This window comes from Xiphophorus couchianus, chromosome 5 (genome assembly GCF_001444195.1).
Source record: "Xiphophorus couchianus chromosome 5, X_couchianus-1.0, whole genome shotgun sequence".
Taxonomy (NCBI): domain Eukaryota; kingdom Metazoa; phylum Chordata; class Actinopteri; order Cyprinodontiformes; family Poeciliidae; genus Xiphophorus; species Xiphophorus couchianus.
This window is the reverse complement of record NC_040232.1, coordinates 40,540,054-40,559,621: the sequence shown is the minus strand read 5'-3', so window position 1 is coordinate 40,559,621 and position 19,568 is coordinate 40,540,054. Positions and strand designations below refer to the sequence as shown.

At 40.3% G+C, this 19,568-nt stretch overlaps 1 protein-coding gene across 2 annotated transcripts in view; it reads right to left on the bottom strand.

Annotated features, from left to right (window-relative positions):
• tmem131l (transmembrane 131 like) overlaps positions 1-19,568 on the bottom strand; it is an 85,894-nt gene that overhangs the window by 18,839 nt on the left and 47,487 nt on the right. For both annotated transcript variants that reach the window (XM_028019100.1, XM_028019101.1), the window contains exons 8-26: positions 19,366-19,443; positions 15,433-15,586; positions 14,940-14,998; positions 14,763-14,868; positions 14,579-14,681; positions 14,348-14,492; positions 13,734-13,904; positions 13,575-13,641; positions 13,360-13,483; positions 13,211-13,280; positions 13,019-13,128; positions 12,852-12,921; positions 12,533-12,666; positions 8,775-8,917; positions 8,482-8,668; positions 8,177-8,362; positions 6,315-6,464; positions 5,676-6,225; positions 5,412-5,524 (exon numbers count right to left, since the gene is read on the bottom strand). In XM_028019100.1, coding sequence (XP_027874901.1) covers positions 5,412-5,524; positions 5,676-6,225; positions 6,315-6,464; positions 8,177-8,362; positions 8,482-8,668; positions 8,775-8,917; positions 12,533-12,666; positions 12,852-12,921; positions 13,019-13,128; positions 13,211-13,280; positions 13,360-13,483; positions 13,575-13,641; positions 13,734-13,904; positions 14,348-14,492; positions 14,579-14,681; positions 14,763-14,868; positions 14,940-14,998; positions 15,433-15,586; positions 19,366-19,443 — 2,720 coding nt within the window. The remainder of the gene's footprint in view (positions 1-5,411; positions 5,525-5,675; positions 6,226-6,314; positions 6,465-8,176; positions 8,363-8,481; positions 8,669-8,774; positions 8,918-12,532; positions 12,667-12,851; positions 12,922-13,018; positions 13,129-13,210; positions 13,281-13,359; positions 13,484-13,574; positions 13,642-13,733; positions 13,905-14,347; positions 14,493-14,578; positions 14,682-14,762; positions 14,869-14,939; positions 14,999-15,432; positions 15,587-19,365; positions 19,444-19,568) is intronic.

Here is a 19,568-nt window from a genome sequence, read left to right as displayed (position 1 = left end):
ATAACTGACTGACACCTGCTGGCCTCAGGTTTGCAACCAGCTTGTGACTGAGAAACCAGTAACCTCCTCCCATATGATGGCATGAACTTGTTAGTTCCTCTGTCCATTTAGTAGCTGATATATTGTGAAAATCCGGTAGAAATGATGCACTAATCTAGTCATGTTTACATAGAAACAACGCACCGCGAGGCTTTGGTTGTGAGACTTGCGGTCACGTGGGTTCGGTTGTGGGCAGAGCTTGGTAAGGTCCATTGCCACTTTGCCTGAACACCCGGGTTTGGACCCGCAATGAATTATGGGATATGGTGGCCCTTGAAGGCTACACCAAACCCATCTTTCAAATCTGGAGAAAAGAAGGACACATTTGAAGGCTGCATTTGGAGGAATCTTTGAATTTGGACAGGCCTTGTCGCCACGCTATGACATAAGCTGCCTGTAAATCTGACCTTCGAAGGATGGAGCCCTTGAGAATTTGGACACTGCTCATCATTCTTCTACCCTTCATCAACAAAAAATTAAAATGAAATTCTTCCCAGTGTAAAAATATTCTGGAAATAGATATTTCTACTGCATGGAGTGTTATATATGACAAACATACATAACACTGTATGTATGCTTGCAATATTCTAAAAATTAACAAGAGATGTTGGTAAAGATAAAAAAATGTATGCCAAGCAATAAAACAACTACATTTCCTATACATTAAAAATGTATTAAAAGAAATTGCAGTTTTCCTGACAATTCAGGTAAAGAGCAATGTAAAACAAAATTTTATCAAAATTCAGATCAAACTGAAAGGTGGCTAAGAGTAACGTATCAGTATAGTATTTCTCAATGCAGACGGTATCGCCCCCTGGGTGGAGTTCAGAGGAAGGCAGGGGCCAATGGCAGTAATATTTACAAAAGGGGGGCGCTGCGATTCCTTCGGGGGGTGTTTGCTCGAAGGTAAACTTTATGCACAACAATACCAGTTTAGACTTTGAGCTACTTGCTAAAAACTGAGATGTGTAACATTAAAACATGTATGGCTGCAACTATATTGCTGGTTGCTCTTCTCTTCAGTGTTTCTTTTAGCGTCTTGGCGAAGCTCTGCGGTCCTGCTACTCTTAGCTTCACTGCATCAGTTTAGCGTTACACCGGTTAGTGGCCTTGCTTTGATTCAGTTGTCAGTGGTTAGGTGTCTGGATTTCAAACATTTTATGTCCTATTGAGGGTTTTTATATATTTTGGCAGTGTTGTGAATATGTCAAAGTAGCAACTTATATTGAAAAATGTTTAAATGTTCATCTGAATGATGCATGCGTCCATGAAAGGACAACGGAATATCGCTCTTATAAACATGTAATTACCAAAATCACAATACCCTCATTGTGTATCCCTCAGAAAATTGAACCTGTTTAATTTTTTAAAAATCCTTCCATGAGTGGAAGTCATTATAATGACAAAAAGTCATTTTTTGGGATGACTATTTGGGCACCCACAATAGAGGGCATTCATTTTATAGAGTTAACACCGGTGCTGTAAGTGGTCTTGTATGCAGTAGTGCTACCACCGCTTTTAAATCTCACTTAGTTTACTGGGATTTTTTCCATTTTAACAGTAAGAAAGGATAATACTAATCAAAGCAAACTAAATGGAAATGCACAAAGAACAAAATGCAAGAATAAATTAAGAAACTAAAGTAAATACAGAGAAAAAAATCGGTAACACTTTATTTGAAGGGGTGTGCATAAGACTGACATGACACTGTCATAAATCTGACATAGCATCTGTCATGAACATGAAGGAGTCTTTATGAATGTTATGACTGTTGTCATGAAGTGTCTTTTGGTAAATAATGGCACTTTTAATGAAAGTTTGCATTAAAAGTTGCATTTACAGTGCAAAAGTATTACAGTAAAAGTATCAACTTAGCATTATTTGGTAAATAATTAAATTTTTATGCAAAGCTGCATTAAAATTTACATTAAATTCAATTAAAAGAGTCAAGTTTGCATTAAAAGTGTCATTATTTGGGCATGCTGTGGTGGCGTAGGGGATAGCACGACCCACGTTTGGAGGCCTCGAGTCCTCGGCACGGCCGTTGCTGGTTCGATTCCCAGACCCGGCTATATGTGCCGCATATCTTCCCCCCTCTTCTTCCCCTTTTCCTGTCAGCCTACTTTCATATAAGGGACACTAGAGCCCACAAAAGACCCCCTGGAGGGGAGAAAAAAAAAGTGTAATTATTTACCAAATGACACTTCGTGACAACAGTCAAACATTCATAAAGACTCCTTCATGTTCATGACAGGTGTTATGTCATGTTTATGACTGTAATGCCAGCCTTATGCACAACCCTTCAAATAAAGTGTTACCAATAAACCTATATGGCAAGGCCTTTCGAGCAATAATTAATACAGGGGACTAAATGGCAAGAACAAACACACTATTTTCAGATAAAAGATAATACTGTTGAAGTTCAATGAGTTTGTTGAGAACACATCTAGTACTAAGAAGAAATGTATTTTACAGATTATAAGAGTAAGGAACTTATCACTTATTTATGTTTTTAAATATATGTTATTTTATATATTCATTTCTTCAATATTATTTTTTATGTCAGTGTTAATGTCATGAGGCTGTTAAGTGACTCCATGACACTTTCAATTTGAATCATTAGGATTGGGTTAAGAACCAGCATTGTTCTTTGTAATTTCTATACAGTAAATATATTAATCTATAAATCAATAGACATGTCTATTGAGAAATACACTGCCTGGCCAAAAAAAAAGTCGCCACCAAAAAATGGTCACACTCTCTAATATTTTGTTGGACCGCCTTTAGCTTTGATTACAGCCTGCATTCGCTGTGGCATTGTTTCAATAAGCTTCTGCAGTGTTACAAGATTTATTTCCATCCAGTGTTGCATTAATCTTTCACCAAGATCTTGTATTGATGATGGGAGAGTCTGACCACTGCGCAAAGCCTTCTCCAGCACATCCCAAAGATTCTCAATGGGGTCAAGGTCTGGACTCTGTGGTGGCCAATCCATGTGTGAAAAAGATGTCTCATGCTCCCTGAACCACTCTTTCACAATGTGAGCCCCATGAATCCTGGCATTGTCATCTTGGAATATGCCCGTTCCATTTGGGAAGACAAAATCCATTGATGGAATAACCTGGTCATTCAGTATATTCAGGTAGTCAGCTGACCTCATTCTTTGGGCACACAATGTTGCTGAACCTAGACCTGACCAACTGCAGCAACCCCAGATCATAGCACTGCCCCCACAGGCTTGTACAGTAGGCACTAGGCATGATGGGTGCATCACTTCACCTGCCTCTCTTCTTACCCTGATGCACCCATCACTCTGGAACAGGGTAAATCTGGACTCATCAGACCACATGACCCTCTTCCATTCCTCCAGAGTCCAATCTTTATTCTCCCTAGCAAACTGAAGCCTTTTTTTCTGGTTAGCCTTTCTGATTAGAGGTTTTCTTACGGCTACACAGCTGTTCAATCCCAACCCCTTGAGTTCCCTTCGCATTGTGCATGTGGAAATGCTTTTGCGTTCACAATTAAACATACTCCTGAGCTCTGCTGTTGTTTTTCTTCGATTTGATTTGACCAAACGTTTAAGTAATCGCCGATCACGATCATTCAGGATTTTTTTCCAACCACATTTCTTCCTGGAAGACGATGGTTCCCCAACATCCTTCCAGTTTTTAATGATGCGTTGGCCAGTTCTTAACCCAATTCTAGTAGTTTCTGCAATCTCCTTAGATGTTTTCTCTGCTTGATGCATGCCAATGATTTGACCCTTCTTAAACAGACTAACATCTTTTCCACGACCACAGGATGTGTCTTTTGCCATGGTTGTTTAAGAAATGAGGAGTTACTCATTGCATCAGCTGGGGTTAAATAACTTGTTGCCAGCTGAAAGATAATCGCCTATGCAGTACTTATCCAATAGGAGGCTTGTACCTATTTGCTTAGTTAAATCCAGGTGGCGACTTTTTTTTTGGCCAGGCAGTGTATCATCCATGTTTCTGCCCCATATTTGTATGCTATTAAAAGGATCTGGAACATTTGTTCGTACAGCACTGGTTTGCACAGTAAATGCCATGTGGGTGAAATTTTTGGATGATATGTCCCATTCTCCGGAAGGCAGCACAGAGCACAGTATCACCAGAAACTGACAGAAACACTGAAGAGAAGAGTTATGATTAATGTAGTTGCAGTTCTACCCATGTTTTAATATTGCAGAGCACAGTCTTTTTGCAATGTTTCAAAGTTTAAGCTGGTATTGCTGTACATCTTTTTATCTGGCCAATTTGTGCAAGGTTTAAACATCTTCAGAAAATGGCACAGAACAAGATTTTTTTTTCCACTCAGATTGGCTGCTGATAGGCCTGTCGCAATAAAAAATAAATCAATTAATTACATAATAAATAAAAATTATTGACCTCATTTTAATTTATCGGCTTTATCATTTCTTCGTGCCTTTTTCTCTTTCTATTGATGACACTGAATGAAAAAAGGCTCAACTCCGGTGAGCTCCACTGATCCCTTCCTCATTTCCTTAGCGTAAGGGAGGAGTGAACTATTGCATCAGGTAGTCGGATATGCCAGTCTTCTCTATCTAAATTTAATGATTATTGAAGGGCAATATAGCATACAGACTTCATAATCCGTACCATTTTGGCTGAATGTAGTTTTTATTTCCACTTTGGTTTTATGTTGTGTTTAGTTTTGATTCAAGTGCATTTTTTGTTAACTGTAACAGAGTCTACTTTATTTTTGCTTTTGGTTGTTTTATTTTGTTTACTAGTTCCAATGTTAAGTGTTCTTTTGAAAATAAAGTGCATTTATTTTTGGCAGCATGTGCTTGCATTATTATGTTGTTACCATTACATAAGTTTAAAATGGTCTTCAAACAATATTATCGGTTACTGCAATAATTTTTGAGACAATTAATCGCTCAGTAAAATTTGTTATTGTGACAGGCCAACTGATAGCCCTACCGATTAAGTTAAATGTTCAGTCCATTTTTCTTACACACCTTTAAAAAGGATTTCTATTCACATGGCTTTTTTGTTCTTTGGAAACTAATAATTCAGTAATGTGTTTCTTTTTAAGGATTTTTGATGAAAAATACAGAAACAAAAATCAAGACAGCAACAATAAATATAGTAATATTAATCATAAAATATTATTCAGTGCAAGTAGCCTACATCTTATTTGGTGGTAAGCAACCTGGACAATGGATAGGGGGGCGCTGGCCCAAAAAAGGTTGAGAAACACTGTATTAGTAAAATTTCAGGAAAATGCAAAATTAAAAATATCTTCAATTTACTTTTGAACACCAAACTAGGCAGGATTGTTGTGAATTTCAGTTCTTCTCATCCTAAAGAAAATGTGTGTTCTACCTGGAGACATTTTCTGTTATCCTGCGATTCCTCTTTCCCTTATTGTTTCCCATTGCTGTTCCACTCTCTGGATTCAGAGCCTTGTTTTTCTGTTCTTTAGCTTCTTCTGCAAACTGGATTTGTAAAAAGACATTTTAAATGAGCTAATGAATTCCTGAAGCATCTGGAATTGATGCCTGAAGCAGAGGCATTAATTCTAGATGCTGCAACAGAGGTTACAGCATCTGTAACAGATGGTTCATACTTGGACCTATGCAACCTTACCTCCAACTCAGAAATGTCCCTTTTCTCAGAGTCGATCTTCTCTGTGTAGCGCTCGCTGCAGCTCCTCTCCACAGGGCTGCAGAGTAACAAACCGGGTCTGGGTCCTGGAGCCAGTGTGATGTCCTCAGGGAACCTACCACCTATTTCCACAGGAAACATAACTGCTGCTGACGTACTGTGCTCCATGTTGCCCTGGAAGTTCTCTGGAAAGTGGGCAGGCATCTTTTTCTCTGGCTCGCTGATGAATGCTGGGTGGTTGTCGTTGCAGGAGTCCGGAGTGAGGCTGTCTGGCGTCAGGTCCTCGTGTTCTTCGTCCATGGCAGCAGCAGCAGCAGCAGCAGCAGCAGCAGCGGCTGAGCTGGGCTTATGTTTGGTGTAATAAAGCGACACCTTATGCTTCTTCTGTGGTTGGAAGGTAGTGGTTGAGCCTTTCTTTGAGGACTGAGACCGAGGGGGCGGGCTGTTGGCCACAGCTGAAGAGCCCCGGCCCTTTCCTTTATCAGATGTGTGACAGGTGTCTATGTAGGTCTTACAGCTGCCTTTAGATTTACTGTACACACACATACAAAGATGACAGTTATTTTTTGCATTTCAATCCAAACCTTAGAGCATAAAACCAATGTATTTGACTGGACATACTTGACTCCATTGGAGGTGATGTTATTGACAGAGCTGTTCTCCTGGGATAGGACAGAGTTGTGGTTGCTCCGGATGCTCGGGGTAGAGAACTCTCTGAGGATGTACTGAGCCTGATGGAAGGCCATCAAACACACGCCCACCAAGGAGAAGCTGCAAAAACAGAGACTCAGCAAATATTTACTCCTTCCTCCTTCTAGTAAAACAATATTTATGCAAGCCATCCTGATCAAAATCCTACCACTACTGATCAGAGGAAAGTATGATCAAGTATCTGCTGACAGTCTGATAAAGTCAATACTAGTATCTTTAAGACACATTGCCTACATTAAAATTACTAAACTGGAACAACTTCATGATTTGTGTCTAAAGATCTCTGACTGAACTTGACACTACAGCTGCAGTCTGTTTTCATATGCTAGGCTAATGCTTCAAACATAGCTTTGCTCTGGATGCTGTAAAATTTGATGGGTAGTGTTGCACCTGCTCTCTCATGTGAACACCTATCTAGAGATATTTGAACACAGTGAGCAGAGTAGGACACAGGTTTCTATTTCTATCCTTATTAGGACTTTGTATTTAATTCCATTTATTTTACTAACTACATTAAATATCTGACCCAACACAAACCATTTACTAGTCTGCTCCTAACCCTAAGATTAACCAAATTATATTTCACAGATTACTTCTAAACCTGACCCTTAACCCTGAACAAGTGGGCCCACCATGTTATACTGGGCTTTGGCGGACACAGATTGGAAGCTGTAGCAGCTGTAGTAGTCTCTCTTTTTGACTGCAGCAAACCTTCCCAGGAACCAGAGTAGTTAACTAGGCCCATTACTTACCAACCTATATTTTCCACCTCATTTACTGCAATTAGAAACAAAATCTCAGAAGAAAAAAAAGTCTCTTTCTGGGAGGTAGTTTATTTAACAGGAACTATCTGATGACCTTTTGTGGATGGAGAATGCTTGAATTGATGGAATTATTAGCATTTATGATTCAGTTGTTTCCAATTTAAAAAAATAAACGTAACTACAACATCACAAAACATTAAAAGAAGTGAAGTGAAGAAAAGCAGCGTTGCTCTGCGTGCGTATCTGGGACACATCAAACAGGCTTTAATCATTAGAATAACTAACGTATTTATCTGACTTGGAAATATTTATAATTTTGTTCCAGAAATAATGCTAATGAAATAATCAGTGTTCGGCACGTATTTTTATCCCGAAGAAAGGCCTCTCTCCTCTCACTTTCAAAGCATGAAAAATAAACTCTGCTTAAGCAAAATCCTTTCAATGTTTGTTCCAGTTTGCGGTGAGTTTATTTAGATTATATAGAGTAATTTTTGTCAGTAAAAAATGTTACTGCTGCAAATCAGAGCATTTTATATTGTTGACAGAAGGCTCTCTAAGAAAAAGCTGAAGTGAACTAAACTTTTAAGAGTGAAAAACATTTATATCGATGGAAAAAATAGGTTATTTAGATGAGCAAAATAATGTGCTCAACTTAGAATGGAGTTCTGCAAGCTGTGCAGAAACACAAAGTGACTTAATAAATATGCACACTTAACATGGAGTAACATATACAGCAGAGCAACAAAAGTATCTGAAGCTAAAGTTTAATCAGGGACTTCGATGCTGGTCATTTAAAAGTTGAGGGACGATGCTGGCGATGGTGATAGGAGTTTGTCCCTCAACTGGCAGGTGACTGACTGCATGAAGTGGGAAGGAGTTTGAGATCCTCTGGGCTTGATAAAGCTCTATACAAGTATAGGCCATTTACCATTTAAAAATTCCTTAATCAGGACCGATATGTGGGTCCGACTTCACCCCTTCTCCACTGTTTGGATAACAGTGACTAACCATGTGAAGATGAGAGTGACAACCCAAAAGGTTTCTTCCCAGCTGGGGCCTGGTACCACCTGGGCACAGAGTGGCAGCATGTGGTGGGGCAGAGTCACGTTAAGGGTGAAAGGAAAGGTGCTACCACGTGATGTCACCAAGGTGAGGTCCCGAATCACCCAGGAGGACGTGAAGTCTGGTGTAAACCTACAAACAAATCAAAAGAATTTATAGAAAAGATGTGAGAGGTGCAAGAGAATCAGAAGCAGAAGGAAACATTTTAAATGAGGAAATAAAATGAACGAATGAAGTTTAATAGTTCTTACGCAATTGTGATCTCAGAGGAAGTGTTGTGCTCCAGCCTGAAGGAGCGACACTGCAGCACCTCAAAGCCATACCCCTGACACGCATAACCATTGATGTTCATGGACATGACAGTTAGAGGAAGCTCTCCTGCATTCTCCACCTTAAAACTCTTCCTGATAGCAAACAGAGGCTTACTGGTGCGCAGACCTGGAATAGACATACTCTATTAATCTTTTGTAGCATTTGTAACTTAGTTAAAGCTAGAAACAGCAACATGTCATGCTGTAAAACAGAGCAGAAGCAATGCTCTCACCGTCACGACACTCCATCAGAGTAGACTGAGGAACGTTGAAGCGTAAAGACATGCCTGGACCAGGAAGTTTACCCCCGACTCTTAGGAGCTCTTTGGCTCCATGGCCTTGTAGGGTCACCATGTCAAATACTGTCAAGTTGTTTCTGAAAAATAAGGACATACAATCTCCTCTTACACAACGGCACACTGAAAAAGACCTTGCATACCTAACAGACAGAGAAAAGGATTGAGAATGGACCAAAATCTGATGATTTTCAACTTGATCTGTCCGAAGCCATTGAGAAACGCTACTCCTTTTGCTAATGCTGAACACCCACACCCAAACTAACAAGACTATTCTTAGATGTGAAAGTTGTTAATGAAGAAAAAAGCTTAAGGCTGGCGATATTTTGAACTGTTCAGTCTATAGGAAATGTCAGAGGTAAGATGAGGGTATGTAATCTTTTGGCCAGCGGTCCTCAACCATTCCTGACAGCCCACCATCCAACACCAACTAAAACTTTTTGCTCTGGCAAAAAAACAACACTAATTTATGTTGATGAAGAATGTAATTTTAGTAGTAAACGTGATTGAAACAATTATAGCACTGTGGTGATATTAATTATTCAAATTACTCTAAATCCATAAATGCACTTTGGATAAGAAAATTACATGATTAAAACAAATATTTAATGTAATTTAATACATTAAAGATCTGCTATTGTTTATCAACTTGCTAAGCCCGGTGGTCGAGGTGGTCCACTGTGTTTTTGTATTAAAAAATGTTAAGTAGGGTGTGCTGTGGTGGCGTAGCGGTTAGCGCGACCCATATTTGGAGGCCTTGAGTCCTCCACGCGGCCGTCGCGGGTTCGACTCCCGGACCCAACGATATTTGCCGCATGTCTTCCCCCCTCTCCTTCCCCGTTTCCTGTCAGCCTGCTGTCATATAAGGGACACTAGAGCCCACAAAAGACCCCCTGGGGGGTGCAAAAGGGTTTTTTTTTCTCTTTTTTTTTTCAAGATGGCGCCGGCGCAGCTGGCTGCCTGCAGACGCAGCTCCCGTCGTGTGTGTTTGTCTGTGTATATTTGCTGTAACCGATTAAGGATCCGTGCTTGAAGAACCCATGGATCATCAGTTGGGCTTTCCACAATGGCTGGATGTGGTTCTGTCGATATTCTCCGCGTTCATCTGCTACTTTTTACACTCTTGGTTGCGGAGAACCTCGCCCAGCGGAGTAGCGGCATTGCTTGCTCGCGTGAACGGCTGATTGCACTGTGTGGGTCTCTGCTGCTGCCCGGAGACGGGCCTGTGGTCCCGGAGGAGTTACGGAGGAGACGACGGGGCTGCGGGTCTGGAGTTAAACGGAGGTAGAAGAGGAGATGGCGCAGGCCAGCGGTACCAGCGATTATTGTGGGGAACGTGAAGTCTTTGGGAAATAGGACAGACGAACTCACGGCGCTGGTTAGGACCCAGAAGGAGTACTGGGAGTGCAGTATCTTCTGCTTCACGGAAACCTGGCTGCACTCGCTTATTCCGAACTACAGCGTGGAGGTCCCTGGATTTTCCTTGTTGCGGGGGACAGGGACTTTTCCAAGAGTCGGAGAAGAGGGGCGGTGAGATTGCACTATATGTGAGTGAGAGGTGGTGTAATCCCGGTCATGTTAACGTGAAGGAACAGATTTGTAGCCCGGACATTGAACTTCTGGCTGTGGGAATGCGGCCATATTATTTACCGAGGGAGTTTACGTCCGCCATTTTGATCGCTGTTTACATTCCCCCATCAGCTGATGCAGCGGTGGCCTGTGACGTCATCAGCTCTACCGCAGCCAAACTCCGGACTCAACACCCGGACGTTTTTATTGTGTCTTGTCTCTTGTCCTGTTTCTATGCTGTAACTGCGAAGTAATTTCCTTGCTGGGATGAATAAAGTATTTCTATTCTATTCTATTCTAAATAAATAAAATTAAATAAAAAAAAAAAGTTAAGTAGACAGGAAAAGTAAAAATATTACTGGGTATTTATATGTTACGGGAAAACATCACCAGTGAAATGCTATCTAAACCCACAACTAGTCTTAAAAACAACAAATCAAAAAATACAATTACAATGAATATCAATTATTTGCACTTCTGTTTAATAAAAATTAAGTCAGCGGCTCTATAAGGCCCCTCAAGGTTTCAGGGGCCATAAATGATCATATTTTAACACAGACCACAGATATATAAATGTAACATTTATTTTTTGACATTATCAATGCTGGTGAATTTGATTTAATGGTTTCAGCATACACAAATTAAAATATTTTAAATTGTTTAACATTTAAACGTAAGATTTTAAGGAGTTGGCAAATGTACTGTGTAGAAGTTCAAAGAACAATATTCATAGTTAGATTGTTTTATTACCACTACAACAATCTGATGCTGTGAGTTTAATGTTTGAGTTTGAGCTCTGTTTGTTCACAAATACAAATGAGAAAACTGCAAGTATAACTTATTGCTTTTTAGGTTGGCCAATTAAACTACTCCCTTCTCCCAGATTAAATCCAACACAGAAGCTGTTAGAGGTGCTGATATTTTTAGCAGCAAGAGGGGCCCCTAAGTCAAATTCTGCTCAAGGCCTCATACAGCTTTGGACAGGCCCTGCATGATGAGTTAAATCTGCTGAACTGAGCGCAGAAATCAGCAACAAACAGGAGATTTAAATCAATGCTGCTAATGTGGCTTTAGTAACTCTAACATCTGTTGCATTTTTAATAAGCGTCACAGAAACTGTTTTGGTTGCTCAAGTTTGTGGAATTAGTTTTTCAGATCTTCGCGCAGTCGCGCGTATTTACTCTGGCTGACTAAGTGAACAAAGCATTTGATACGGTTTGGTGCATCGTGAAACTGGAAAAATAATACTACAAAAAATAAATAAAATAATATAAAACCAGTGTGATGCGTGACTACGAGGAGAGATCAAATGCTCCTCACCGGGCTGAACCTGCAAGATGAGGTTAGCGCTGGTTTGATAACCACTAACGCAGCAGCCAACCGGGACCACATACATGAACTTTACAGGGAAGACAGAGCTGGGTGTTGGGCAGTGTGTTGAGATGTAAATGCCGCATATAATTCTTTGTTCACAAAGATAAATCATTCTCACCGCTCCCTCAAAAAGCGCCACTATAAGTTACTCCTGCGGTTCACCTAGAGCTGTGCAACCAGAGCTAACGCGGTGGGTTTTAAACTCTTAGCTTGATGTAGAGTTTGCCAAAGAGACATAATTCCACACAGGGGGTTGATGTAAATATCCATACCAGTCAGCCTGTGTAAAGTTTGAGTAAAAGGAGGCGCGTGCCGAGATAAAGCAGCTGCAGCACACGAGGCAACATGAAGAGGTGCCAGCTGTGTGATTGGTCGCTCTCCAGGCTTTAAATCTTTTAGGAATAAATCTGCTCCGCCAGTGAAACACTCAGAGCAACAGAGGTGCTTGCAACCCGGATTAAATTTATTTAAAAAATAGAAATAAAAAAAAAGAATAATATATATTTTTTTGATTATTAATTTTTCTAACAAAAAAAACAAGCAATGCGTAGCCTGGTGGGGCAGGGGGCTAGTAAAGCATGGCAGGCCACCAGGCTTATAATACACTCAGGAAAACCCTGTATTATTAATATTATTATTATTATTATCATTATTACAAGAGCTGTGTAGAAAGGTTTTTAGTTAGACAGCTTTACAAAAACCTCTGATCAATGAATCAGAAAATAAAGGTGACTTGGAATTAGCTATCATACCTGATAATGAGAATGGTGTTGGTTGGTTTGTGTTGGGTGGGGCTAAACACCACAGCAACCTCTCTGGTCTCCCAGGGCTGCAGCAGCAGACGCAGAACACCCTCTCCTGTTACATCTGCTGCACTCTCACCTGCCTGAAAAGAGAAACAGCACAATGGAGAAAACACTGTCAGAAACGCCAACAAAAGCAAAAAAAAACAAAAAAAACAAGACAGCTGAGTGCAGATGGTGACATGAAAGTTCAGCTAAGAAAAATCTAATTAATCCCAAAACTATTTACCACAGTAGAAATAATTTTGAGAGTTGTTTAGAGGGTTACCTTTGGAGGAGAAGCCAGCAGAGAAAACTCTTCTGTGCTGATGTTCACAGTTTGGGAGCTGATATTAAACCTATCAATAAAACAACTATTAGGATGCTCTGCTCCAATATTCAAAACTATGCAAGAACATCATTTGATTTACTATAAATAATAACCAAACCGTTTACCATTTGGTTAGAAGGTCCAGAGCTTCACTGGGAGAAGGGTAAAGGGAAAGGGTTCGAATCTCCACAGAAACCACTGAGGGTGAAGGATTCTTCAGCATGAATGTTTTAACCTGGACCAGAGAGGACAATATGAACCACAAGTTTATGGAAAGAAAGGTATTTTACAGTAAGTAATCATGACACTTTGCTTACTTTGCTCTCATTGACAGGCGTAGCCCCAAAGTTCAGAGGAGCAGATCCCTCAGCAAGAAGCCTGGGCCACCTGAAGAGACATTGAATTAATGATGATGTGAATGATAAAGCTCAGAAATGGACAGAGATGGGCTGGTGTTGCAACTCACCTGCAGGGTAATTTGTCTTTGTAATTCTGTGACCGAGAGCAGAGCTCTGCAGCCAGCTTACTGTCTACAACCCAGGAAGAGGTGAAAGAGTCTGGCTGAAGGGATCGCTGCCACTCCTGGCGACCTGGCAGACGTCACCAAGAAAAACATAAACAAATTATCATCAGGAAGCAGCGTCTTACTTCACACGTATGCTGGAAGGGGATAAATTTCACCTGCTTCAGATAAGCGAAGAGAACATTGCCGTGCACACTCACGCTCGGCCTCAAACACAACCTCCTCCTGTTGGCATACACACCATTAATAACCAGCTCCCATTTATTTCCCACATTTCCCAACCGAGAAAGCAGCAGCCAGGAACATGTCAAGTTTACCTTTGATGAAGTTAAATGAAAGTAGAAGGGAATGTGCAGTCTGATGCCGAGCCTAGTGTCCAGACTCAGGGTCAGCATGTAGTTCAGAGGCAGAGTCCTGTTTAGCAGTTGGAGGGACAGGATTCGCCAGCAACCTGTGGAGACGCTCAATGGACTACTGAAGTTCACCACCTGACAGACAGGGGGCAGCAGATGCTACTGTTAGAAAGACTCATGGGTTTGCTGGATAAATAGCAAAACATCTGGAATCAATCTGGTAAAAACATTAAGCAAAGCATCACTTCATTAAAAGATGTGATCTGTTTCCTGTCACAAATGAGCTTTGTGGAACAAACTTCCAGAAAACTGTTCTGTTAATTTAAATCTAGACTAAAAACCCACTTGGTAGAGTTGCTTTTCAACCATAACAAATAAAACATTGACCAACGCATATGATGTGTATTGATGATTTTAGCAATGGCACTTGACAAAATGTAATGTATTGGTTTTCACAACTGTTGACTCTATGATGTATTTATTATATTTTTTATGTTTTCAAATTACAAAGCACTTTGAACTGCTGTGTTGCTGAGATGTGCTATACAAGTAAAGTTGACCGATGGCTTGCTGCCTACCTTCACCACACCCTGCAGCATCTCTGACAGCGTGGCGTTGACCAAAGTGAAAGGCAGAGGGGAAGGGTTTGAGAACCATAGCTCCATCTGGTGGTGGTTGCTTTGTTTCACCTGAAACAAACTGAACAAATCCCCTACTGTCCATCTGCAACAAAGCACAAATTATACAACAGTTCTTATTAATAAAACCAAAACCCCCAATAAACGTCAATAAAGAGACAAATGTGGGACCTGTGTGTGATGTGTAATCCTGGGAAGCTGGAGGTCGTTTTGTTCCCCATTATTTTTATACTGATATGACTTATACACTTCTGTCCATGATCTGGAAATATACCTGGGACCAGACAAGAGGAAAACAACTGATCAGCTTCAATGTTTGACTAAGAAGCCGCTTCAAGGAAAGAAGACAACTCACCTCTGCATGTTAAGCTGGCCACCTGGGTGAAGTTCTTTGCCTCTGGTCTTAGAAGAACCTTGTTAAAGTTTAGGCTGGTCTCCACCTTTGACAACACCTGCATGTCCTGGAAACATGAAAACATCTCGTTACAGACATAATAACACAATGATGAACAAAACAATAAGAAATTCTCACCTTTATGTAGAGCTGTTTCCCTCCAGAATTCAACATATAAACTCCTATTTTTGCATCCCCTGTGTGAAAACATAATATTGTGCATCTTTAAAATATAATCCTAAAATGTTTGCAAACCTTTTGTCATAACAGATAATTAAATACAATGTAAATACAAGGAAATTAGTACTGTGGGTTACAAACAGTGAATGCCAGTTTTGAAACTCAAAATTAGAAAAGCGGCTGCACACTTCAGAAAACAAATGCTTCAAATCTCATGTGACTTTTATTTTGGTGAATTATTTAAAACTGAGCTAAAGAAGGAAGAGGTGGGGGGTCTCTTCCTTTGGTCTCTTCTCTTCTATTCATTATGAAACTAGAAAAAATAAATAAATAAATTTGGAATATCCCTCAGAACTGAATTAAAAGCTTCTCTTCTGCAACTTTGTGCGACTCATGCTTAGATTAGTAAATGCTTTTGAAAAGCTGACTATAGACATTAACAAGCACCCACCAAATGCAGCTGGTCCAACAGCAGGAGTGACCAGCAGGAACAAAATGTGCTCAATGACGTAAGGCTTGAGCTTGTCCAGTTCAGCGGGCCGGTCACCACAAGCAGACAGATTAATCTGGAGACTGAGACACTCCTCTTTCTGGAGGCAGGACCCCTGGGACGAGGAAGGAAAGACTAACCAGTCATGCACCAAATACAAGGGAATGGAAGCATTTGGAGAGTGAGGAGAGATTTGAGAAGCTCTATGAAGTGTGTACTCATTCAAAGTCAACATAAGAGTTTGAGTGTGCAGGGTACCAGCTTGCAAAATTGTGAGAATTAGGACAGTACGCCTCTGCTCCCAAACTTAAACATCGCTATTTAGTCTTATATACTTCTAAAAAGTACAATTACAAAACGTAATTAATTTGAAGTGTACAGTATAGTTTTTATTCTTTCTAAAATCATTGCAGGATATATTTGGCTGTACAGTGAACCCTCGCTTTATCGTGGTTCACCTTTCGCGGTCTCGCTGCTTCACGGATTTGCATCGTGCATTGTGTTCTGCATTCTGATTGGCTAAACAGTCTCTCCGCTTCTTCTCTACCTGTGTGTCAACAACATTGCGGTTTAATATGTACACGTACGTAAAACAGCTTGCCAAATTTAACATAATCGATGGTGGCATGTCGGTTTATAAGAATCTTTTTGCCCAGAAGAAAAAAGAGCGACAACTACCGATAACTATGTTCTTCTCTCGATAAAACACACCTGCACCGCGGGCTTTAGAAGAAAAAAAACGCTACAGAGCGGAGTCAGGATGCAGCGGCTCAGTCAGAAGAGCAGTGAAACACACAAATAGTGAGTCACTATTTGTCCTACTGTACTTTTTTTTTTTTCATAATCATTTTTTACTTTCGCCCGTTCTAATCCAATGACTCAGGTCGCGGTGGGGGGGGGGGGTTGCTGATCTCCAGAATTCGGGCACGGGAATCCGCCTTCAGTTTGTATTAAAATTATTATTTTACAGTAGGGTAGTTATTTGTAAAAAAAAAAAAAAAAAAAAAAAAGTTTATACAGTACTTTTTATTTGTTAAACAAATGTTTGGGCCTGTAAAAATGTTTTGTTTTTTGGTTTCAATGTATTATGGAGTATTTCATTGTATAATAATTGTAAAAAAATATAGGTTTCTACTTTGCGGATTTCGCCTATCAGGGTTCTTTTTGGAACGTAACCCCCGCGAAAAACGAGGGTTCACTGTACACTACCATCTTTCTGAGATGTTTGATGATTGTCAAAAAAAATCATCAAGCATTATGTTATACTACAATTCAATTCAACCGCTATGATTCAGCTAATTAAAGGTATGATTACATGTCAGTCGTTATTCTAAAAGAACCATATCTGACAGATTTATGCAGATTGATCATAATCGGCCGATTTCCATAAAAAAGTGTACGATCGGTGATCGCCAATCACTGTCTCTTGCTGCCGATCACCAAACCCGATAACATTTATCTCACTTCGCAGCCTGCCTGTGCCGCTTATCTCCTCTTTCCTTCACACTGCGCCAGCGGGCGGCAACAAATCCTGTCGTGTGGAACTATAACGCTCTGAGAGCGAATGTGGACGCTTGCGTGTTGCGGCAGAAAATTACCTCGGGGTGAAGCATGTTAAAATGCATCAACACAACGAATCTAATATGGCATTTAAAAAACAAGCACTTGATGGAGTTTGGCTACATCGAGGCTCACTCACTGCAGGAAAAAAAACAAACACCCGGAGCGGCCAGATAGCAGGTAAAGCAGCGCACAACTTCCAACTAATTTAAGTCTTCGAGCTGGCAGTGTAAGACGCTGGGATCTGCTCTTGGATCACTGCTACACGCTACTGGTAGTAATGTTTCACAGAGGGAGAGCCGCTCAACCTCCACCCGGCAGTGAACTCTCACACCGAACGTCTGCTTAAAGCTGCAGCATGTAACTTAAAAAAAGATTTCAGATATACAAAACTTTCACTGTCCTAGCATAAGACAGATAATCTCTGAAAAAAAACACTGATCTCCTCTGCCTCCTCCTGGCATTCTGCAGAATTACTCAGCTCAGTCAGAAACAACCAATCAGAACCAGCATTAATCAGCTGGCCAGTTATGATTTAGTAACTCAGGATTGTTTATTTTGATGCAACCTGTATTTTACTTTGAACAAATGTTTCCTTTTATACTTGACTTTATTTGATATAGGCAGTGTTGTGAGATTTATTTGACACATGTATAATTTATGGTACTGAGAATTTTAATGTTAAATATTACCGTATTTTCCGGACGATAGAGCGCACACACAAAGTTTAAAAAAACAAAACAAACTGGAAACGTACATATATAAGCCACACCGGGATATAAGCCGCTGGTATCTCCACTGCTCTCTGTCTTCCACAAGGGCGCAGCAGAGGGCTGCATCCTTAATAAATCTGCTATTTAGGACGCAGCCAATGCCGAACCATGGATTCGTTCACGCCGAGCTTACGTGCAGCAGCTATCAATCTGTACTGCCAGATCAATAGCCCTCAACTTAAAAGCTGCATCATATTGAAAATTCTTCGTGTGGTTTCCATGATGAGTTTGAAAACATTTCTCCATCATGCCTGCTGCTAGCATGTGCTTGTTCCATGGGCGGAATTAGAAAAATATCTATGGGGTAGCAGGGATTATATATATATATATCAGTCTCACATTTACTTACCCAGACCTAACATTGGACTTAATTTACTTGTTCCAAAATATTGTTTTTAACTTGCATTGTTTCAAAATGAGCTTCATGTAGCACTGAGGATTAAATATAATTTCTTAATGTATAGTTAATTATTTTTACGTCTTTCGTACTGCTGCTAATTCATATGTATTACTGGATTGGACAGCGCCTATTAGTGGCTATGTGATGCTCTGAGTTACATCCAGAAAATTCTATTCCAATGCAGGATGAACAGAAATCTGTCACGAAAATATTAGTAGCGCCATCATTTTCATCAGATATACAGTATCTATTAAATACGATTTAAAATAAAGCTTGATGTTTGATACATACATTCTACAAATCTATAAACAGTTTGGTTTCTGTTAGTTCTGTCAAGATGCAAGAAAGGGCAAATTTCTCTTATATTGGTCAATCAATTTATTTTAAATATGCTGTAGAAGCCGTAGTTTGATGAATATCACCACATTTTACAGAGGGGATTAGTTCAGCTTTTGACACTTGTTTCACTTTTAGGAATTGCAGCAGTTGCAGGGCACCGCAATGAAGGTGCAATAAAGCTGATAAGCAGGTAAAAAACAAAACTAGACAAAACCACTTCTATTCCGCTTTTTTTCGCTTTGTGTGTCTGCATTACCCTACACACGGAGCCGTTGCAAATGGCAACCGTCAGACAACAGCTCAATGAGCTGATAAAGCAGAGATTACGTTCAAACCTATGAGGGTGAATCATCTCAAACAACTAACATTTCCCACACAAAAAAGTACGCAAAAACACCAAAACAGAACATCTAGTCCGTTACATTATGTTGGCTTGATTTTTATATTGTCATTATTAATATATTTTCGCCTGAACACAGCGGTGGTTGATTAGCTGATTTATACACCTGCTCTACTGATGGCTTGGTGTGCAGGTTGTCCTATTTTAGTGCTAATGGAACCAATACACACCGAACTGCGCAACCAGTTAAAGTTATCAAAGCAGGCTAGCAACAGTTAGGCTAGCATAACTAACTCACTGCTCACTTTTTCAATATTTTCTTTGAATTAAAACTTTTTCCTCACCTGTTAAATGTGAAACCCTTGAACCTTGTTATCTATGGGTGTCATAGGGTTGAATTAACCGCTAAACATTTTGTCCATTTTTCAGATTCTTTGCATGATTGTGGTATTTTCCTGACCACCTGAGAAAAGAAGGAGTACCTGAGGACTGCTCAGTAAACTCTTTGGTAAACTGCATTCCAGGAGCAGACCCAGAATGGTGATGTTAGAGGCATCTTCCTGCAGAAACACACAGCAACAGCATGTCATATGGCTTTCCCCTCAACCCAGTGCAGGTGGTGGAAGACAGGACGACCCCGGCTAAAACTAAATCACTAATGGATGTCACTCCCCCACCACCCCTA